The 18,637-nt window shown below is 39.9% G+C and overlaps 2 protein-coding genes across 10 annotated transcripts in view; both read left to right on the top strand.

The window, feature by feature from the left end:
- Nucleotides 1–2,363: 2,363 nt before the first annotated feature.
- Nucleotides 2,364–9,323, top strand: prph2a (peripherin 2a (retinal degeneration, slow)). Its single transcript, XM_044336800.1, has 3 exons — nucleotides 2,364–3,851; nucleotides 5,766–6,012; nucleotides 7,958–9,323. The coding sequence occupies exons 1-3, from the start codon at nucleotides 3,271–3,273 to the stop codon at nucleotides 8,162–8,164; spliced, it is 1,035 nt and encodes a 344-aa protein (XP_044192735.1). The 5' UTR covers nucleotides 2,364–3,270; the 3' UTR covers nucleotides 8,165–9,323.
- Nucleotides 9,324–15,352: 6,029 nt separating this feature from the next.
- Nucleotides 15,353–18,637, top strand: part of qki2 (QKI, KH domain containing, RNA binding 2) — a 26,862-nt gene continuing 23,577 nt past the window's right edge. For 2 of the 9 annotated variants that reach the window (XM_044338220.1, XM_044338223.1), the window contains exon 1: nucleotides 15,354–16,055. In XM_044338220.1, the coding sequence (XP_044194155.1) occupies nucleotides 15,914–16,055 (142 nt within the window). In that variant the 5' untranslated portion in view covers nucleotides 15,354–15,913. Of the gene's footprint in view, nucleotides 16,056–18,637 lie in introns of all 9 variants that reach the window. The other 7 variants (XM_044338226.1, XM_044338225.1, XM_044338229.1 and 4 more) reach the window with 5 other exon arrangements.

The raw sequence follows: 18,637 nt of genomic DNA, 5'->3' as shown, positions 1-18,637 counted from the left end.
ATTATTTCTTTGAAAAATGACTCAAAACGATTAATCGGTTATCGAAATAGTTGGCAATTAATTTCCCTGTCGATCGATTAATCAACTAATCGTTGCTGCTCTAGTTTGGAGCAATTTAGGCTTAAATGCTCACCCCACAATTAGTTAAAAGAGCAAAATGTAAAACTGTCAAACAGCAGTGAGGCTTCAGACAGAGAAAGCTGGATTCTCCAACTCTGTGTTGATAGATTTGTTTACAGTTTACTGACGACACATTACAGGATATCTCCAAAGCAATAAATATGGTCTGATTGTGTCTTATCAAACATTGGTATTGACATACTAGGTGTGTCTAGAGCTGCAACAATCAGTCGATCCATCGATTAGTTGCCAACTGTTAAATTAATTGCCAACTTTTTTGATTATCAATTAATTGTTTTGAGTCATTTTATTAGAAAAAAATGTCCAAACTCTGATTCCAGCTTCTCAAATGTGAATATTGTCTGGTGTCTTTAGTCTTCTATGATAATAAACTGAACATCTTTTGTTGTGGTCAAAATAAAACATTTGAGGATGTCATCCTGGGCTTTGGGAAACATTTTTCAAAAAAGTCTCTGACATTTTAAGGATCAAACAAGATATTAAACAATAATCAGTGATGAAAATAATCGTTAGTTGCAGCCCTATATGTGTCAGCTGAGAAATAACAATAAATTGCAGCACAGAAAGGTGTTTGAGGTCATTTACAAACGTCACATAGTTTGTCCATCAAAGAGCACTGATAAAATGTGCCACTGTACATATATTGATCGAAATTCGAGGGCAAAGCTATTCTGCTAATGGATCAATTACAGCTCAAAATTCACAAAAAGGTAGACATTCACTAAACTACCTGTATAGTCAGAATGTGTATTAAAACTGTTGAAGCTGGCAGGTGATCAGCATAATCATGTAGTCCTTGACAGGTCAATTATCTGACATAAAACATTATGCAGCCTCGAGTCTTGATACAAACTGAGTCACCTTTACATATGAATTGTCGATTAATCACAGCCAGGAGCACTTTAAAGAAGGAAATGTGCGTCATTGTAATTGTAGCTTTAAATTTAGAAGTACCTTTCACAAAATAATAACGGTAATTTTCTGTTTCCTGTTACTCAATAGCTGTTATTATTGAACAAACCTGAAACCTATTCTATAACAAATCTACAGTACCATAAAAAGGACTATGAAACATTCAAACACATTATCATTTAAATGCAGAGCACTCAAAAGTAGGTAGAAAATTTGAATAGAGAACAGATAAAGAGCCTTGTGATAAAAACTGATTATTACTATCACTATTATTCTGCTCACATCCGCTGAACCCTGACTGGCACTTTAAGTTTGAATCTTACAGAATGAAACTAAATCTCTGTATTTTGTACTCTGTCTCAAGAATCCTTTTTTTTTCTGGTGTTTTTATTGGTGATTATATTTTTAAAATATTTTTCTGTACAGTAATGCATACAAATATACCCAGCCCACTTACTGCACTGCATGCATTTTTGAATCACTACAAACTAAAATAAAGAATACCTATTCACCTACCTTACATGGATCTTCCTTCATGTTTACATAAATTACTAATAAAGCTTTTGTAATTGTAACCTACAAGAGAAATATTAGGAAAGACAAATTGTCAAGTCAGTTTTTATTTGTATAGCTCAATATCACAATCTTTACAATCTTTATAGCGTACAACATCCTTTGTCTTTAGACCATCAATTTGAATAAGGAAGAACTCCCTAAAAACCCTTTTTAACTGGGAAGAAAATGGAAGAAACCTCAGGAAGAGCAACAGAGAAGTGGTGGACCAAGACAGTATAGTGCAGAATACAGAATAGATATACAGAATAGACCAAGATAGCACAATCACAGAAATACAGCACATTAAATGCATGCAAATGTATTAAATGAAGTAGTCCACTTTGTATTTTTCTCCAAACTTTTGAGATCAAAATCAAGCAACCTTTTCAATTTTTGAGCATCTGGTCACCAGAGTATTTCAAGGGTTTGTCGAGCCAATACCTGAAAACTACTTAATTCATGCTAGATCTGACCAATAACTATATACTGAAGTTTTCCACAATGTGGGAAAATTGTCTTTGGCTTCACCATACAGTGTTAAACACAACAAAAGCCACTTCATCAATAAAGAACAATTAAAAAAGAAAAAATACAATTATAAAAAAATAATTTAAAATACAGCCATACAGCTGAATAAGTGACATTGCAGCCACAGTGAAGTTTGAAGAAATCCGAATAGAAGTTGTATCAGACACCTGCCAAGATAGCAAGTGACAGCACTTAAATGTAATTTATTAGCTTGCATTTTCCAAGATGGCTGTTTTTGTTTTCTTATTTCCATATAGATGTCTAACAACAATATGTCCGTCTAAATTCTTAGTTTTATTATCCTATGTAGCTATAAATGAATTATTTAAACATACAATCATTCAAGAGTAGTTGAAATGTGAGTGTGAAAACTCTGTCGTTCTGTGAATGGGTTACAGGGGCTTTATTAACTCATCCTATCTGCTCTACCATGAAGATATCCGGTTTGTGTTGAACTTGCAGACCCCTGTGAATGGGTATGCTCCACTTTCATGTCCATGGTCTCTGTCAGCCATGAGCTGATGCCATTACAGCTCCTGGTGTGTTCAATCAAGGAGACCATGACCACGTGAACACTCAAACCAATTATGGCCCCTGGCAGCAGCTTACGATCAGGCTCATCTTGTGTAGAGGGATTTCTGCAAATTGGATCAGGCCTCTTACAGGGGCTTAGCATGACGTACTGCAACTTTGAGTTTAATCATGAGGATCCTCGGCAATCCTCCACCTCTCCAGGACGACCGAACATCACGATTAGCCTCACCTGTGTGTTCAGGAAGGAAAATTGGTAGAAGTTGGGAAAAATACAGCCTTATGAGATTGGAAGTTTCTGGCACAATGGGAGAGGAGAGAGCTTTGAAGAAATAATACTCCTGTGCTCCTCCAGGGTCCTTCTGGCCCCTTCATTTCTGCTGTTTTGCTGTGGGATGGATTACAGCCTGAGCTGAATCTCCTGTCCTGTTGGACAAACTAGAGGAGACCCTGACAACAGAGAGACAAGGAAACAGGAACTGGGACTGTAGCTTGGAGCATTACCCAAACTAAGGGGCAATCAAGAAATCTTGGAGCTCCTGCTGCTTTAGGTTATCATTTGGCTCTCTTCTTTACAGGCAAGGACACATCTCAGATTGAACAATGGCTTTGATGAAGGTCAAGTTTGATCTGAAAAAGCGAGTGAAGCTCGCTCAGACAGTCTGGTTCATGTACTGGTTCGCTGTAATGGCCGGTGTGCTGGTCTTCAGCATGGGCCTGTTCTTTAAGATCGAGCTGCGGAAGCGCTCAGAACTTATGGACAACAACGAGAGCCACTTCTTGCCCAACTTGCTCATATTTATGGGTCTATTAGCCTGTGGCATCAACGCCTTCGGAGGCAAAGTCTGCTACGACTCTCTGGACCCTGCAAAGTTTGCAAAGTGGAAGCCCATGTTGAAGACCTTCTTGATGTTCTGCGTGGGATTCAACGTCCTGCTTGTCGTGACGGCCCTGCTGTGTTTCTTGATGAGGATCCCTCTGCAGTTCACCCTGGCTGAGGGTTTGAGGAATGGCATGAAGTTCTACAAGGACACGGACACACCGGGACGCTGCTACATGAAGAGGACCCTGGACCTGATGCAGATGGAGTTTCGTTGCTGCGGAAATGACAACTACAGGGATTGGTTTGAGATTCAGTGGGTTAGCAACCGCTACCTGGACTTCAGCGCAAAGGAAGTCAAAGAGTAAGTCACAGAGCCAAAAACATTTAAACATTTAAAAGGTAGAGATGATTTATGAGTAGCAGCTATTGCAGTGTAGAAATATGTGTTTGATGTGTGATGTGACAGTGAAATGACTCTTTTGGAGACTGTCATTGAGTCTCAGTGTATCAAGGTGGAGGGCACTGGGGTGGGGTGATTTAGGGGTCGTTTATACAAAGTTAGTGTTCAGTATAAGTGGATTTTAGGAGGAGGTGGGTCAGAGCAGGTGTATTATTCACTTTCATCCACCGAGGATTACCATTACAGAAATGGTGACAGCAATGGGTTGCAATGGGACGTGTCACTAGGGGCAAGAAGGGCGGAAGAGGTTACTAGGCAGTTTTATGGATAAAGTTGGGAGGAGGGGCTTTGGTGATTAGGTACAGAAAAAGATATATCGGGTCAACCGGGCATGAGTGGGATTAAAAGTACATACAGTTGTTCCAGTCCAGTGATCTGTGGCCCCTTTGTGACAACCTATTACACTGACTTTAGCAGCAGCAAGTATGCAGTTTGCTTTGTGAGAACAACCAAAGGCTGTTACAAACGTTAGCACATCATTAGTGTTTAATCTCCAGGATTACAGTTCAGTGTCCTTCAAGAATCAGTGTCCCATCCAATCAGCTGACGACCTGGCAGCGCTCCAGGAACAGCACTGCCCAATAAAACAATTTGCTGGAGATTTTAAAATCAATGTAAACAATGACTACCTAGTGACAATAACACTGAACAAGATGGTAGAGAAGTGATTAGCCAAAGCTTTTGTGATACAATAACAGGTTAACCACAGGGCAAGGGAAAGTAATGATAGAAAAGGCCGCTCTTAATGGCACATTTCAAAGATTCTCATGGTTTTTCAAATCCATATTAAAATACTTACTGAAACATCAGAACAGTCATCTTTGTAATGGCTAGTGCATTAATTAGTATTCAGAGCTTCACAACTCTTTACGTATTAAGAATAGTATTTCCTGTATGTTCTGTTGTGTTGACCCAAATGTTTTATCTGGCGTTGATGTTTCTAGAAATCACTGATCCATATCTGACCCTCTCAGGTCTTTGTGATCCAATCACACTCGTCTTTCCATTGACCTACAACTATCAATCACAGCTGAGATCCGCTCTTCAGATTGAGCACTGACACAAATGTCCTTAATTGGTTGTCTGAACACTTTCATGTGATCACTTGGAACACATTTATCAAAAGAAAAGGATTGTGGTAAAGCTCCGTAATTTAAACTATGACTTCACTGTCATTGTTCCCTATTTACCTTACAGACTAATAAGTGTCATATGTAGGCCTGCATGATTGAGACATTATCAATAAGCATACAGTAATTAAACAATAAATGGTAAGAGTTGATTGTAGGTGATGCTTGATTGATGATTGTACATCAGTGACAGTGGCACTCAAGCTCTGCAAGTGGTAAATACAACAAAAAGAGGATAATAATGAACACAATAAAGGCATGTACAATGTAATACTTCATCAGCTCTGCAGTATGCCGCCTCTGTGACACTTTGAGTGCTTGATTTTTTTTATTCAGTGCTGTTTAGTGTTGAGGCAAGAACACGTGGTGGTATTGGATTGTATAATATTGTAAAATACATCAACACCACATCAAAAATGTATTTCTTCTTATACTTATTATCAATTCGGTTCGATGATTGGCTGAGGAGATAAACTGCAACATTCAGCGACAATAAACACAACATCTTGTAGTTATTTTTGGTAGAAGAGAAGTCTAACATGGTCTTGCTAATTATACCTCAACCGATTTTAGCCCACATATGTTACAAATATAGCATAGCAAGTTCCTGACCTTTAATCTCACCCCACTTTCTCCAACACATCATAACATGACACTAACATGACACTTTGCCTGATCTTCTTAGCCGCATCGGGAGCAACGTGGACGGCCAGTATCTGATGGATGGAGTCCCGTTCAGCTGCTGTAACCCAAGCTCCCCAAGACCCTGCATCCAGCAACAGATGACCAACAACACTGCCCACTACAGCTATGACCACTACACTGAGGAGCTCAACGTGTGGAAGCGTGGCTGCCGTGATGCCATGCTGTCCTACTATGGAGGCATGATGAACACCATTGGAGCCATGGTGTTGCTGGTCACTATTGTGGAGGTCAGGGCCACAAATACACAAATATTCACCTAAATGTGGTACATTTCCCCCTGTAGTAAACACTTTTTTTGATGAAATGTTAACAGATTAGTTAAAAATTAATAAATTATGGTAGAATATCTTTACTTTGCCATAAGATGTGACATTTAAAGATCCCCTCCAGACATGTTTTAAAACATAAAAATACTCTGCTTTGAAATGTTTTTTGCACAAAAGGGTTAACTACCTTGTAAGAAATCCCCCAAATTACCTGAATCTATAAATATACAAATGTTTTTTCATTTCAAAAGTTTAACTACTGGACACAAGAAGTCTCCTATTCCACTGTGAAGTCCATTTTCAGTGTATGTGCACTGGAGGCTTCAGGTTTCCACATCACACTTCTGTTCTGTTCTGTAAATTGCGTATTGAACCTCGATTGACTTCTAAACTGAGATTAAGGTGAGCTCAAAGAAACTTTTCTAGCCTTCTGGTGTCAAACTCTGCACATACCTCATTCTGCACAGTGAAAGGTTAAACATCCAAGTGAAGTAACAATAAAACAAACACATTTTCAAGTGGAGGAGGTCTTTAATGACTGAATAAATGTGTCAGCTGTCCCCAAATAAATTCAGGGAAGGCACAGTAACACTATGTAGGAGTCAGGTGAGGCGAAGACCAAGAAATGAGGTGAATAACATGTGTATAAACATGCAAAGCTGTGACCCAGTTGGCATTCTTGTCATCCACCACCTCCTTCCTCTCTTCTGTCTTCTTCCCTCCTTTCCACTCTCCGCCCCCGCCATCAGCAATATCTTCTTAGTGCATCTCCTTCCCAGACGACTCTATCCTCTTTACATCATTCCTCCTACCGTACTGTCAGATTACCCTGCACCACTTTTGGCATGTATGGGAGTGCAGCTTACGTACAGTATCTCACCTGCCACTACCCAAAGGGTAATCCTAAAGCAGCCAAATGGCATCTCTGCTCTCTTCAACTCTCTCCTCGGCCTCCACTGCCAACATCTGTTGCTGTTGTTGATGTTGTTAAGAACCTGCTTGCCACAAACATGTACGCACAAGGCCTTGAAGTCAGTGATAATCTGAGTTCCTCAACTCAAGCAGACAGTAGATAGCACTATCTAGACAACATCTCTGTCCCAGAAATCCGGTAGCTTTAAAAATTTGGATTTTGGCGATACCCTGGAAGCTGATCAGACACACAGCCAGAGGAATCCCAGATTTAACAGTAGTTATGCAAGCGTCCCTATGCTGACACAGATAGTGGGCTCAGAGATGGAGTAATGAGTTAATCTGGGGGAGGTGACCAGGACAGACCCACTTCCTGGAATTTGATCTCCTGATCTAAAGTCACCATTCATAGTAACTGGCTTATTAACTTTTCTGTTGATACAGTTGAACTTTAGGCTGTAAATAAGTTCAAGAATTTCTAAGATATTTAAATGATTTTTAAAAACGTTATGAGCTATAATAATGATGGTGATGATACAGGTTTCCTTTAATGGTCATTTTTATGCACTTTCATACATACTGATACAGGTTTTTGTCAACTTTTTTCTGTTACATACAATTTATATAAGAACATGTTAGAGGTTTAGGAAGCTAACATTGCAGTTACCAACAATGCTGGTTGAGTCTGTCCAGGGATCTCTGTTGCATGTCGTCCCCAACACTCTTCTCCTTTCATTTCTTGTCTGCTCCATACTGTATACTATCTAAGAAAGGCAAAAATGGGCAAATAAGAACAGAGCTCATCTTGATAAAAATATGTACACTAAGTCAAACAAAATTTCATTTATTTGAATGAAAAGTTGATTGGATTTTTAAGCTTTAAACATGTAGTGGGCCTTGGGAATTTTCAGTTCTCTTTCCATGTGGTAAATAATCTCTCACAGTGCTCATCAAAGGTTCAAGTTTAACTGATATACGTTCCTGTTGTTTGCAGATTGCAGTGACCGTGGGCCTGCAGTATGTGGACAGCTCCCTGTCCACCCTGGCTAACCCAGATGACCCGGAGAGCGAGAGCGAGGGCTGGATCCTGGAGAAGACAGTGAAGGAGACGTTCACCGACATCATGGCCAAAATGAAGGCCATGGGCAAAGGCACCAAGGTGGAGGAGGGGGATGAGGCAGCAGTTGCAACGGTGAGCTGAGATAACCCCTCCTACAAAAACTGACACCACTCCCACCTGATGAGGAGGAAGGGGACGTGTGAGATTTTTTCTACCAACATTTATTATGTAGATAACAACCTTCACACACATATTTGGCTATGAACTCCTTTTAAATGGACTCCTTACAAACGGACTCCTTGCATAAATAATACTGTATATTTAAACATAGAGAGAGATAATGAGAAGAATGAGTTATTGGTTATGGTTTTTCATTTTGGTTTTCCCCAACCAAACAAATCCATCTCAAGCTCCAACTCTGCGTCGCAAATTTACTGTTTTGGTTTCCAACACTCTGTGGATTTGGATCGTTCTTATTTCCATAAAATGTGCACAATGATAAGTCAAACAAATGTGATATGTATTGATAAATGTCAGATGCTTTGCATTCACAAATAAGTATGTAATTTTTCCTTTATAGTGTTGTCAGATAGTTTGGCGGGGAGAGCAGGCACTTAGGATGGGGATGGTGGTTGCTATGCAACCCCCCCTCTCATGGAAATCAGAGGTACAGATGGGAGATATTTACAGGCCAAGAAAAGCAGCGTTTTATTTTTGTTGACCTATCTATAGACTTTGGCTTGTAGCTGATACTGTATGTAGGGAAAAAAAACAAATTAAAGCCCACACCCACCTGTTTTTATACTCCAGACCCCCTTTGTCCACAATGAAAACTGGACCTGCTCCCGAGATGGAGTAAAATTATGAATTGAATGAATCAGGATGTATTATGCATGAATGTTGCAGCACATGGTCAAACAGTGAGGCATGGGAATCAGGAGGTGAGCCCCAGAGAGAAGCAGGGGCGACTCCAAACCTGTGGAGGACGAGTGAAATTGGCAGCTAAATCTTGGCTCCTGACCCCTGCACTGTAATCTCAGATCTTCTTTGATGTTTCCCTTGTGCATTCAGTATATTGACACATATGTATATTCTAAAAACTGGGTTGCTGTCTTTGTACATAGTGTAGAAAAGATGAAAAAATTTAACTTTTTTAAAATTATGTAATTAATCTAAATCTTTTATTTAAATCCATGTAAAGTTTGTTTTTTCCATATGATTTTTTTTGGGCTCTGTGTGTCTGTGTAGAAAAGGAGATAATGCTGATTGTATACATGAATAAAGGATTTTAGTGATGTGATTCGAGTGTAAAATAATAATGATGTCGTGTTGTCTCGACCTTGAGTCGCACAGACTTGAGATCAAGAAGTGAAGGCATGCTGTGAGTGCCGCAGGGTTCCTGATTAAGTCAATAGGATAAGGGCAATTATGGCATTACTGCTTTCACATGGACATGGGATGACTCTTCACATGTCTAGTGTGAGGACGTGTGTGCGTGTGTGTGTGTGTGAGTGTGTGTGTGTGTGTGGGCAGGAGAGGGGCGAGGGGGGTTATACACCAGATGCATTCACAAACCAAATAGTGCATGCACATGTCTTTGCAGGTGACTTTTCTGGACAAAAGTGTCTCTTGAATTGCATTTTTTAATTGATTTCATTCACAATCTGATATTTTAGGATCAGCTTTGACCTCAGAGGATGCAAGTTACAAATCATTTGATCCCCTCAGTCCATATACTGATAAATAACAACTGGTGAGATATCCGTTTTGTTAAAACAAAATCCACATGTTGGTCTGATAGTCGAGATCCACATATTCTGCAGACTCCCGGCATGAAGAATCGGGAATCATGATATCCAAGCCAGTGTGGCTTAGTTAGAGCAGATGGGAGGGGGACGTGAAGAGTCAGCAGGAACGGTAAAGAGGCCAACTCTGCGCGGTATTTTTGTTGGACCAAAGCACATAACCGGCGCTGAGTAGATAAGAGGCCTAATCGGCTTTAGATTAGCATGAGCCCCTCGAACCAGGTGAGCAGGTGATGTCCTCCTGCAGGACTCACGTCACGAAGACAGAGACAAACAAGAGAAAGTAATGGTCAGAGCAGGATCAAAATTCATGTTATCAAACAAAATGTTATGCTCCTGTCCAGGTAAATATGGCATCACAGAGACTTTCCACTAAATTATCATTTAGATCATCAGACGTCACAGTAAAGCACTTTCTTCTGGCCTAAAAGTATTGATTATTTGTTTCTTTAAAAGGGAATCTGATCAGTTCAGTTCTCTGCCTTCATATCAATAGAGAGGGATCCATCCTGGCTTGGATCTATCTTCAAAGATGTGCTGTTCTCAGGTCTTTCTTGCTAAAGAGATGATACTCTTAATGAGACTTTATGATTAAATAAACGTTATAATAATGATAATAATGATAATTATGATAAAAAATTATACTTTCATATATTCTGTGGGGCCTGTAAAAGGGCAGGAGTAACTCTGAATCAGATTTACATACTTATTGGAGTATTTCAACATGATTTAACTGATTTTTATCTTCAGTAGGGTGTGTTTGAGTCCCACAGCCTTTGCACAGTTAGTGAATTATGGTTTTAGGAAAGAGGATTTTTGAAAATTGCCCTTAGAATATTAAATATTAGATCATGTGTTTAACTTTAATGGCAGTTTTAGTGTTAGTAGTAGGCCTCATTCATAAATCAACTTGTCAGACAGTTGTTTCTATGTCTAGAGAACTCATATTGCATGACCAAATATCTTCTTAACTTCTGCCAGAGCTTGTTTTATAGTAAAATATTTGTAACAGTTACAAGTTTCCAATGTTCTTTCCAAACAAATTCTCACTCCCAAAGACAGCTGTCGCTTCTGCCGCAGAGCTGACATCTATTTACTCGTAGTCAGAAAAACAAACAAGCAGCTGACGGCATCCTGTTTTAACTGTATTCTGCTGCTCTCTGTTGGTGACTGCAGGTAACAAATTGAGATTACAGCTAAATCGTACCAACTGTGTGAGAATCTAATCAATTACATATCTCCAACTGTGATCTTAAATGTATTTAGGTTTCCAACAGATTCACTTTCCTCTCTGTGATTTCAGCAGCTCACCAGCTGTTTTTCTTATTGCTTACACCCAACTTTTATAAGCCTTTCCAGATGTAAGTTATTTGGACTGCAAATGACTTACTTCCTCTGTGTCTTTGACAAATCTGCTGGCACGCATCAAAACTCCTGACCACTGACAGCTTCTCGCTCTCAACCGTTTCAGTTACACTAAACGTCCTCAAGAGGGTATCTTTCCATCAGTGATAATGTTTCTCCCACATTCTTGTTACAGGGGTGGCCTCCCCATTGCTGTAAAACCTTATCAGTAAAGAAAATGTATTACTTAGGCTTCATGCTAATAAAAAAAGAAACATATATGAAACAATTGCAGTAAAGCTCCTTTGTATGTAATGATGTAAACACCCAAATGAGACCCAATTTAATGAAACTGATGATAGGAATGAGCTTTCACAGAATCATCTACTCTACCTACTCTTCAACATTTTGGAGGAAACAAACTGAATTAGGGCGGCATCAGTGATATAATAATGATTATTTTCATCATCAGTTGATCTGTTGATTGCTTTTCTGATTAAGGGGGTAGTTTAGAGTATAAAATGTCAGAAAAAATATAAAAAATGACCATTACAAGATCCTGGAGTCTTCAATTTGGCTGTTTTGTGTGACCAAGAGCCTAAAACCTAAATATATTCCATTTATAATGATGCAAAACACTTGTAATGCAATGAAGATGACTGGATTTAATCATATTTGTCTCTCCTTTTGTTGAAGTTCTCATCCAAATGAGTAAATAAATCTTACTGAACATTGTCACAACATCTAAGCGCTTGACTACAAGATCTGTGGTTGGCTAAAGCATTATATTAGCATTAGGACTACAGCTAACATTCATTTACATTATTTATGAATCCGTTGATTATATTTGGATGATCATTTAGTCTATAAAACGTCCAAAACTAATGAAAAATGGCTATCACAAGCTTCTGGAACCCAAGTTGTCATCTTGAAATTACTTATTTTGTCAACTAACAGTCCAAAACCCCAAAATATTTAATCTATAATGGTTTAGAACAGAGTGAAGCAGCAAATCTACATATTTGAGAAGCTTGAAACTATGAATATTTGGCATTTCTTCTTTTTAAACGACTTAGACGATGAATCAATTGACAAATATGATTCGTTAACTAACTGTCTCAGCACTAGAATGAATTATTCAAATAGTATGTTTAAACATATATAAACTGGGTGCATAGATTTTACATGTGATTCATTTTAAAAGCAGCTGTGCATCCAGAATGTGACTAATAAATGGATGCACACTACTGAATATGCATTAACAAGCTGCACTGATGAATATATGCAACATCAGAGTGTTTATTAATCATTTAGAGTGATACTGAACATGCAATAGGTGTTACAGTGAAAGGATGAGTGACATGTGCTCTAATATTAACTGAGCTGACCTTGAGGTTTCACCCAAAGGTCAGGGACACTGTGGCTCCCCACCACAACTATCGTATCTCACTTTACACTTCACTATGGCTGAATAAATATGGCAGACAGAAAGAAAAGCAGAGGCAGAGGCAGAGAGTGAAAGAGAGGCCCGTGACTGGTAGATGTGTGGCCTGCTCAGAGGGGCATTGTTGGAGCTATGAGAGGACAATGCACTGCCCCCGCCCTGAATACTCGCCATACCAGCTGACCAGCCATTACCAACACTGCTGCCCCATTACAATTCCTGCTGCTCTGACACACACATGCACACATACACACACACACACACACACACATACACATTCTCAATCATAAGTTTAGTCTTACAAGGCAAAAACACACTCTGTCTAACAGCGGACAGAGGAGGGAAACCAGGTGGGAGGCCAACAGCGCCTGACAAAAGGCTTAAGTCAAGGCATGCATGGGCACACATATTATCTCGCCTCTGTGTGTGTGTGTGTGTGTGTGTGATTTACAGCATGTTAAGTTTAGACCCTCGCACCTATCTGTTCCTTCAGCAATGACATTTCAGTTGCCCGAGCAGCAGCCACCCAGAGAGAACAAGCGGCACACCTCACACCGTCTTATTATTTCAGGGTCCTCCCGGTCAGAAACTTCCTAAACACAAGTGCTCAAAGCGGAGGGTGTGAACAGGAGGGGAGACTTTCATGTTGTGTGAAAGGCTGTGAGAGGCAAAAGTATCCAGATTATTTACTTCAGTAAAAAGTAGCGCTGTAAAAATACGCTTTTACAAGTAATTCACTCGACTGCTTTAACTTGAGTAAAAGTAAAGAGGTGCAATCACTAAAATGTACTTAAAATATCAAAATTAAGAGTATTCATTATGCAGAATGTCCCCCACCATTGGTATTAATATATTAGTAGACCATTATCATTGATTTGTTAACATTTATGTGGTACATTAATGGTGTAGCAGGTTCGTATACTGTTTTTGATACTGTAGTTTTATCTGTAACAATACACTCAACATTTTAAATGGTGAGTTTTATAAACTCAACATATAAAATCTGAAAAGTATAGGCCTGAAACAACAAGTTGATTAATCAATAAGTCGATCCACAGAAGATTAATTGTCAACAATTGTGATAATCAATAAGATATTTGAATAAGAAAGAAAAAAAAACTCCTCTCTTCTCTGGTTTCAGCTTCTCCAGTGTGAAGTTTTGCTGCTTTTCTGTTTTTCAGTGTATCATTGTATCTTCTTCTCTTCCTTACAATAAAAATAGTCAACAGATTAATCAATAATAAAAATAATCTTTACTGTACTGTACAGATGTTCCAGTTCCACCAATTTTGACTGTAGTATTTCCATTAGATGCTAGTTTATAGCCTTTATAGCCTATTTACTCCACTACATTTCAGGGAAAAATAGCTCTAACGGCTATGTAGTAGTTACAGTTACTGTACAGGTTAAGATTTAACATAAAATATATATATATAATAAGCTTATAAAATATTGTATAATGTATTGTTAAAGATTAAAACAGTAGATCACAACCTTTTTGGCTGATGACCTCTGACAAGAACAGCAGCATCTGGTCACGTTTCAGACGTTCCAGTTCCACCAAACCTCTAAACGTCTCAGATGGAATAGTTACAGGCCAAAAAATGTAAAATTATCCAAATTTCAGAAATAAAACAAACATTATAGAAAAGTCCAAAAAATGTGTGTATCTGAATTTTTTGTTTTATGTTATTTTCTTCTTTCCTACTCAGTTAATCATCTCCCAACCCCCGATCTGGGTGACCCTTTGGAAAAGGCGCGACCCCTAGTTTAGGTACCAATGGACTACACTACTATACTTTATGTAGACCCAAGGACCTCAGGGTTCCTACTACTAGGACCTAAAGTAGTTAAAACTTGCTACACCTCATCAGTATTAACAATCTAATAATGTAATATGATCATATATACAGTAAGTCACAGCAGAAATTGTACTTTTACTTCTGATACTTTCTTTTGCTGATAATACTTATAAGTTGGATTTTGAATGCATGACTTTTACTTGTAACTGGGCATTTTTACATTGATGTATTGGTACTTTAATTAAAGTAAATGATCTGAATACTTCCTCCACCACTGAAAATCAATGTAGTTGCAGCTCTAGTAGCCGTACTGTAGCTGTCAAATACATGTACTGGAGTAGTACAGTATTTCCCTAGTGGGCTCCCACTGACACTTAGAATATATTTTACATGTTTTTTTATTGTAAATGTCTTTCTTCTTTTTTTATATTATTTAGGATCACTTCATTTTGTGTATATTTTGACTGTTACACACCACAACACCGAAGCAAACTCCTTGCATGTGCACTTACTCTGCAATAAACCCGGTTCTAATAAAGTTACATGAAGGAAAAATACTCAAATAAAGTACAAATAAGTGAGTAAATATACTCACTTGTAGTTATTTGGCACTACTGGTGAGAGGGCACCTGCACACACACACACACACACACACACACACACACACACACAAGACAAGTGATGGACAGTAACTCTTGCAGAACAGGTGTGCATACCTATGTTAAGCTGTTATATTGTTATACTGCGAGTATATGGTGTGTGTGTGTGTGTGTGTGTGTGTGTGTGTGTGTGTGTGTGTGTGTGTATGAGAGAGAGAGAGAGAGAGAGAGAGAGAGAGAGAGAGAGAGAGAGAAAGACGCCAGGCGGAGGGGTTATACGAGGGGTTGCTGAGGGGACGAGCACGAGCCTCCACCCCTCTTATGGCGGCCACGCGCAGCGCGCTCCCGACAGCCATCTCGTGCTGCTGCTGTACTGTAATCATATGATAGGGAGTCGATCCCCGGCCGCTGCAGAATACCGACACACCGGGCGGACGAGCGGAGAAGGATGGTAGATTTATAGCTGTTAAAAGAAGTGCGTGGAGTCGGTAAAAAAAAGTGTCGCCTGCAGTGTCAAAGTGAGCGAAACTCCCTCAGAAAGGAACTTTTTTCAAACTCTGGAGAGAGACAGAGAGAGAGAGTGAGTGAGTCGGACTTGAAGGGGGGAACCGTTTGGAAGAAGAGAGGGCGCTCACACGAAACGTTAACCGAAGGACAGTCGATTTAACGGGGGCTGAGAGAGGCGGTCAGCGGGTCGCGGCCGGTGGTATCCCCTGGGCTCCTCGCATCGCTGCTTCTCGGGGAGAGAGTGAGAGAGAGAGAGAGAGAGAGAGAGAGGGAGTGTGTGTGTGTGTTTTTTTTTACATTTAGTTGTTTTTAAGTTTTAGCTAGGTCACTTTTTGTTTTATATATAAATATATATATATAAATATATAAATATAACTGAAGCAAAAGCCATGGTCGGGGAGACAGAGGTGAAGGAGAGACCCAAGTCCAACCCGGACTATCTAATGCAGCTGATGAACGACAGGAAGGTGATGAGTTCCCTGCCCAACTTCAGCGGCATCTTCACGCATCTGGAGCGGCTGCTGGATGAAGGTAAACCCGGAGCACCTCCACTAATAACCACATGTCACACTACAGAGTAAATTTATCCCTTTTTTTTGGTTTGTTTTTTTTACCAATCAGACACAATAAGTTTCATGGTCAGTGTTGATAAAAGTCACCGTGGTTGACTCACTTGATTGAATCATCAATTAGTGAAATTCCTTTCTGGTTGCTTGGAAACGTGACAGTTCATGTCTATAACTAATGCTCATTAATTATTAAACACTTACATTGTATTTTTTGAGTAATTTAGTCGCTGTTACTGGCATTTAATTGCTCAGTATAATAAATCTAACATTCCTAAAAATGTTAGTGGTGTGATTTGCCTGAAGTCATATTTGTAATTTGTTGAAAGCAGCAGATGAGCTCTCTCTGTCTCTCTCTCTCTCTCTCTCTCTCTCTCTCTCTCTGTCACACACCAAGACACCTTCTCAATCCTCTCTCTCTCTCTTTTTTTCTTTCTCTCTTTCTCTCTCACACACACACACACACACACACACAGTCAGTTGGTGATGGGAACAAACAGACAGTTGTTAGTCTTTCCCAGTGACCTAATGCGCAGGCTTATGCGAATGCTGCAGCCCATCCCTGAGCAGGAACGAGAGCATGTCACTGTGTAAAATATTTGATTTGAGGCCCAAAGACATGCTGCTTCAATGTGCTCTAAGTGTTGATAAACTGTATGACATTTTGTAAAGAGCCTTGACATCACGGCGTGAAGCTTCGCCGCCCTTTATTGCAACAAGTATGCATTCTTAAAAAGTGGCATCATGACTCATTTATGTGTCCTATTTTTTTTTTTTTTCTGAATCGGTTCCTAGTTGGTGCTACAAGCCAACGAGAGCCTGTTGTCGCTACTGTTGTTACACATCAGGATCACCGAGGTCCCCACTTTGTAGCTCTGTGACAAGTCTCATGACGCAGCAAAGGTTGTCCTCAAACCAGACGACCTCTGCCTGACAAACAGGTCGATTTAACATCTCTAGTTTTGCTCGAGTCGAAGGCTGACAGCCGAGCATATTCGTCCCTCGCACATGATAATGTGACACCCACGTTTAGAGTGAAAGGCATTGTACCATGCCCACTTTTCAGCCGGGCTGTGCTGTATATTCTATTCTGCCTGAGATAGACTTATGTGGACAAGGCACTCAGGCATAAGGGCTCTGAACCAAAAAGTTTGTGCAGGGTAATAAGAAAGCCTGCCAGTCACACATATTGTATTCAGGGTGCATGTTTGTTGCATATTAGGAAACACTGTGGTGTAGTCCGGTCTATATATAAACCTATGATAGGTTGAAGTGTTAAGATAAGGCCCGCCACAGCTCTCCCCCCCTTTTTTTATCTTTCTCTTCTTCGACGCTCTTGTTCTTCTTTCACTTCTCGTTTTACTTCAGCAAGTTAAGTGAAGTGTGACAAAAGCCCTTCTTGCTTGCCTGTGCAGATTTGTTTGCGTGTGTGTGCGTGATTTTTTTTTTTTTAATAGTCGCTTTTGGTGTGTAACAGGTCAGAATAGGTTATTAGAGGATCATAGTTGTCACTGTAGCTGTAGCTGTAATTATAGCGTCCTACTGTAGTTATTATGGTCAGACTTATCACTGAGACATGTCTGTCAGCCTGCTTAGGTCAGATGATATTTGTGCCTCAAGGCAGTTATTCTGCCATGTGTGTGTGTGTGTGTGTGTGTGTGTGTGTGTGTGTGTGTGTGTGTGAGTTCAACCCAGGGCTCTGTGTGTGTATGTGTTGCGTATGTGTTTGTATGGTGCAGTAGTCAGTTATTATTGTGCTAGTGTGTCATTACAAAGGCATCACAGGCTAGCATCGGTCATTGAGTCGACCCTAAACAAACAGACTGGCAGACAAACATAGTAGGAGTCATTTATAATGGTGCTTCGGCGCAAACAACCAAAACCCTTAGCCAAAAATCTGACCTTTCAGGAAATGTGTCATACTGCCAGCATTTGTCGATTATGTTAAGTTTTTTTTTAACACTCATGGTAAATATAGATGAATCTTTCAATGCTTTCGAATAATTTTAACGCCTTTTTCTGTGTTATTGTTGTTATTGTTGGTTAACTGTTTACTGCAACAGAACTTTATAGACACTGGTGAGGAGGGTAGGTCACTGTGACACACACACCCCCCCACCACCACCCCACCCACCCACCCCCTCCCCGCTAACGTGTATGCAAGCATTAAGTACAGAGTGAAAGGGGGGAGCAGCATGTGCGACTGTGTTAAACACTGTTGAAGAAAGAGACTGAAGAGAGAAACTGTCAGTAATAGAGGAGGCTTGATTGCAAAGCATTCAGTGGTTAGATTCTACATTGTGGTGCAGAATGCCTGTGACTGTCTCCCTGCCTGTCTGCCCGTCTGTCTGTCTGTCTGCCTGTCTGTCTGTCTGTCTGTCTGCCTGTCTGTCTGCCTGTCCGTCTGTCTGTGTGCTGTCACACTCAGAACGTCCTGTAATCCTGGTGACAATGAATCACCATCTTAAGAAATGGACAGTCTGTGACGAAATGTGAAAATCGCCGTCACCCACAGACACAGACGTCCTCCACTCACGTTTGCTGCTC

Source organism: Thunnus albacares, chromosome 20, assembly GCF_914725855.1.
Source record: "Thunnus albacares chromosome 20, fThuAlb1.1, whole genome shotgun sequence".
Lineage (NCBI taxonomy): Eukaryota > Metazoa > Chordata > Actinopteri > Scombriformes > Scombridae > Thunnus > Thunnus albacares.
The sequence above is the reverse complement of the archived record's forward strand: the minus strand, read 5'-3'. Positions and strand labels throughout refer to the sequence as shown.

Excerpts from the sequence above, each read along its gene's own strand:
- prph2a (XM_044336800.1), top strand. The coding sequence starts at position 3,271 with ATGGCTTTGATGAAGGTCAAGTTTGATCTGAAAAAGCGAGTGAAGCTC. Across the intron at positions 3,852-5,765 it reads AGCGCAAAGGAAGTCAAAGA|CCGCATCGGGAGCAACGTGG; the intron begins GTAAGTCACAGA and ends TGATCTTCTTAG. Across the intron at positions 6,013-7,957 it reads TGCTGGTCACTATTGTGGAG|ATTGCAGTGACCGTGGGCCT; the intron begins GTCAGGGCCACA and ends TGTTGTTTGCAG.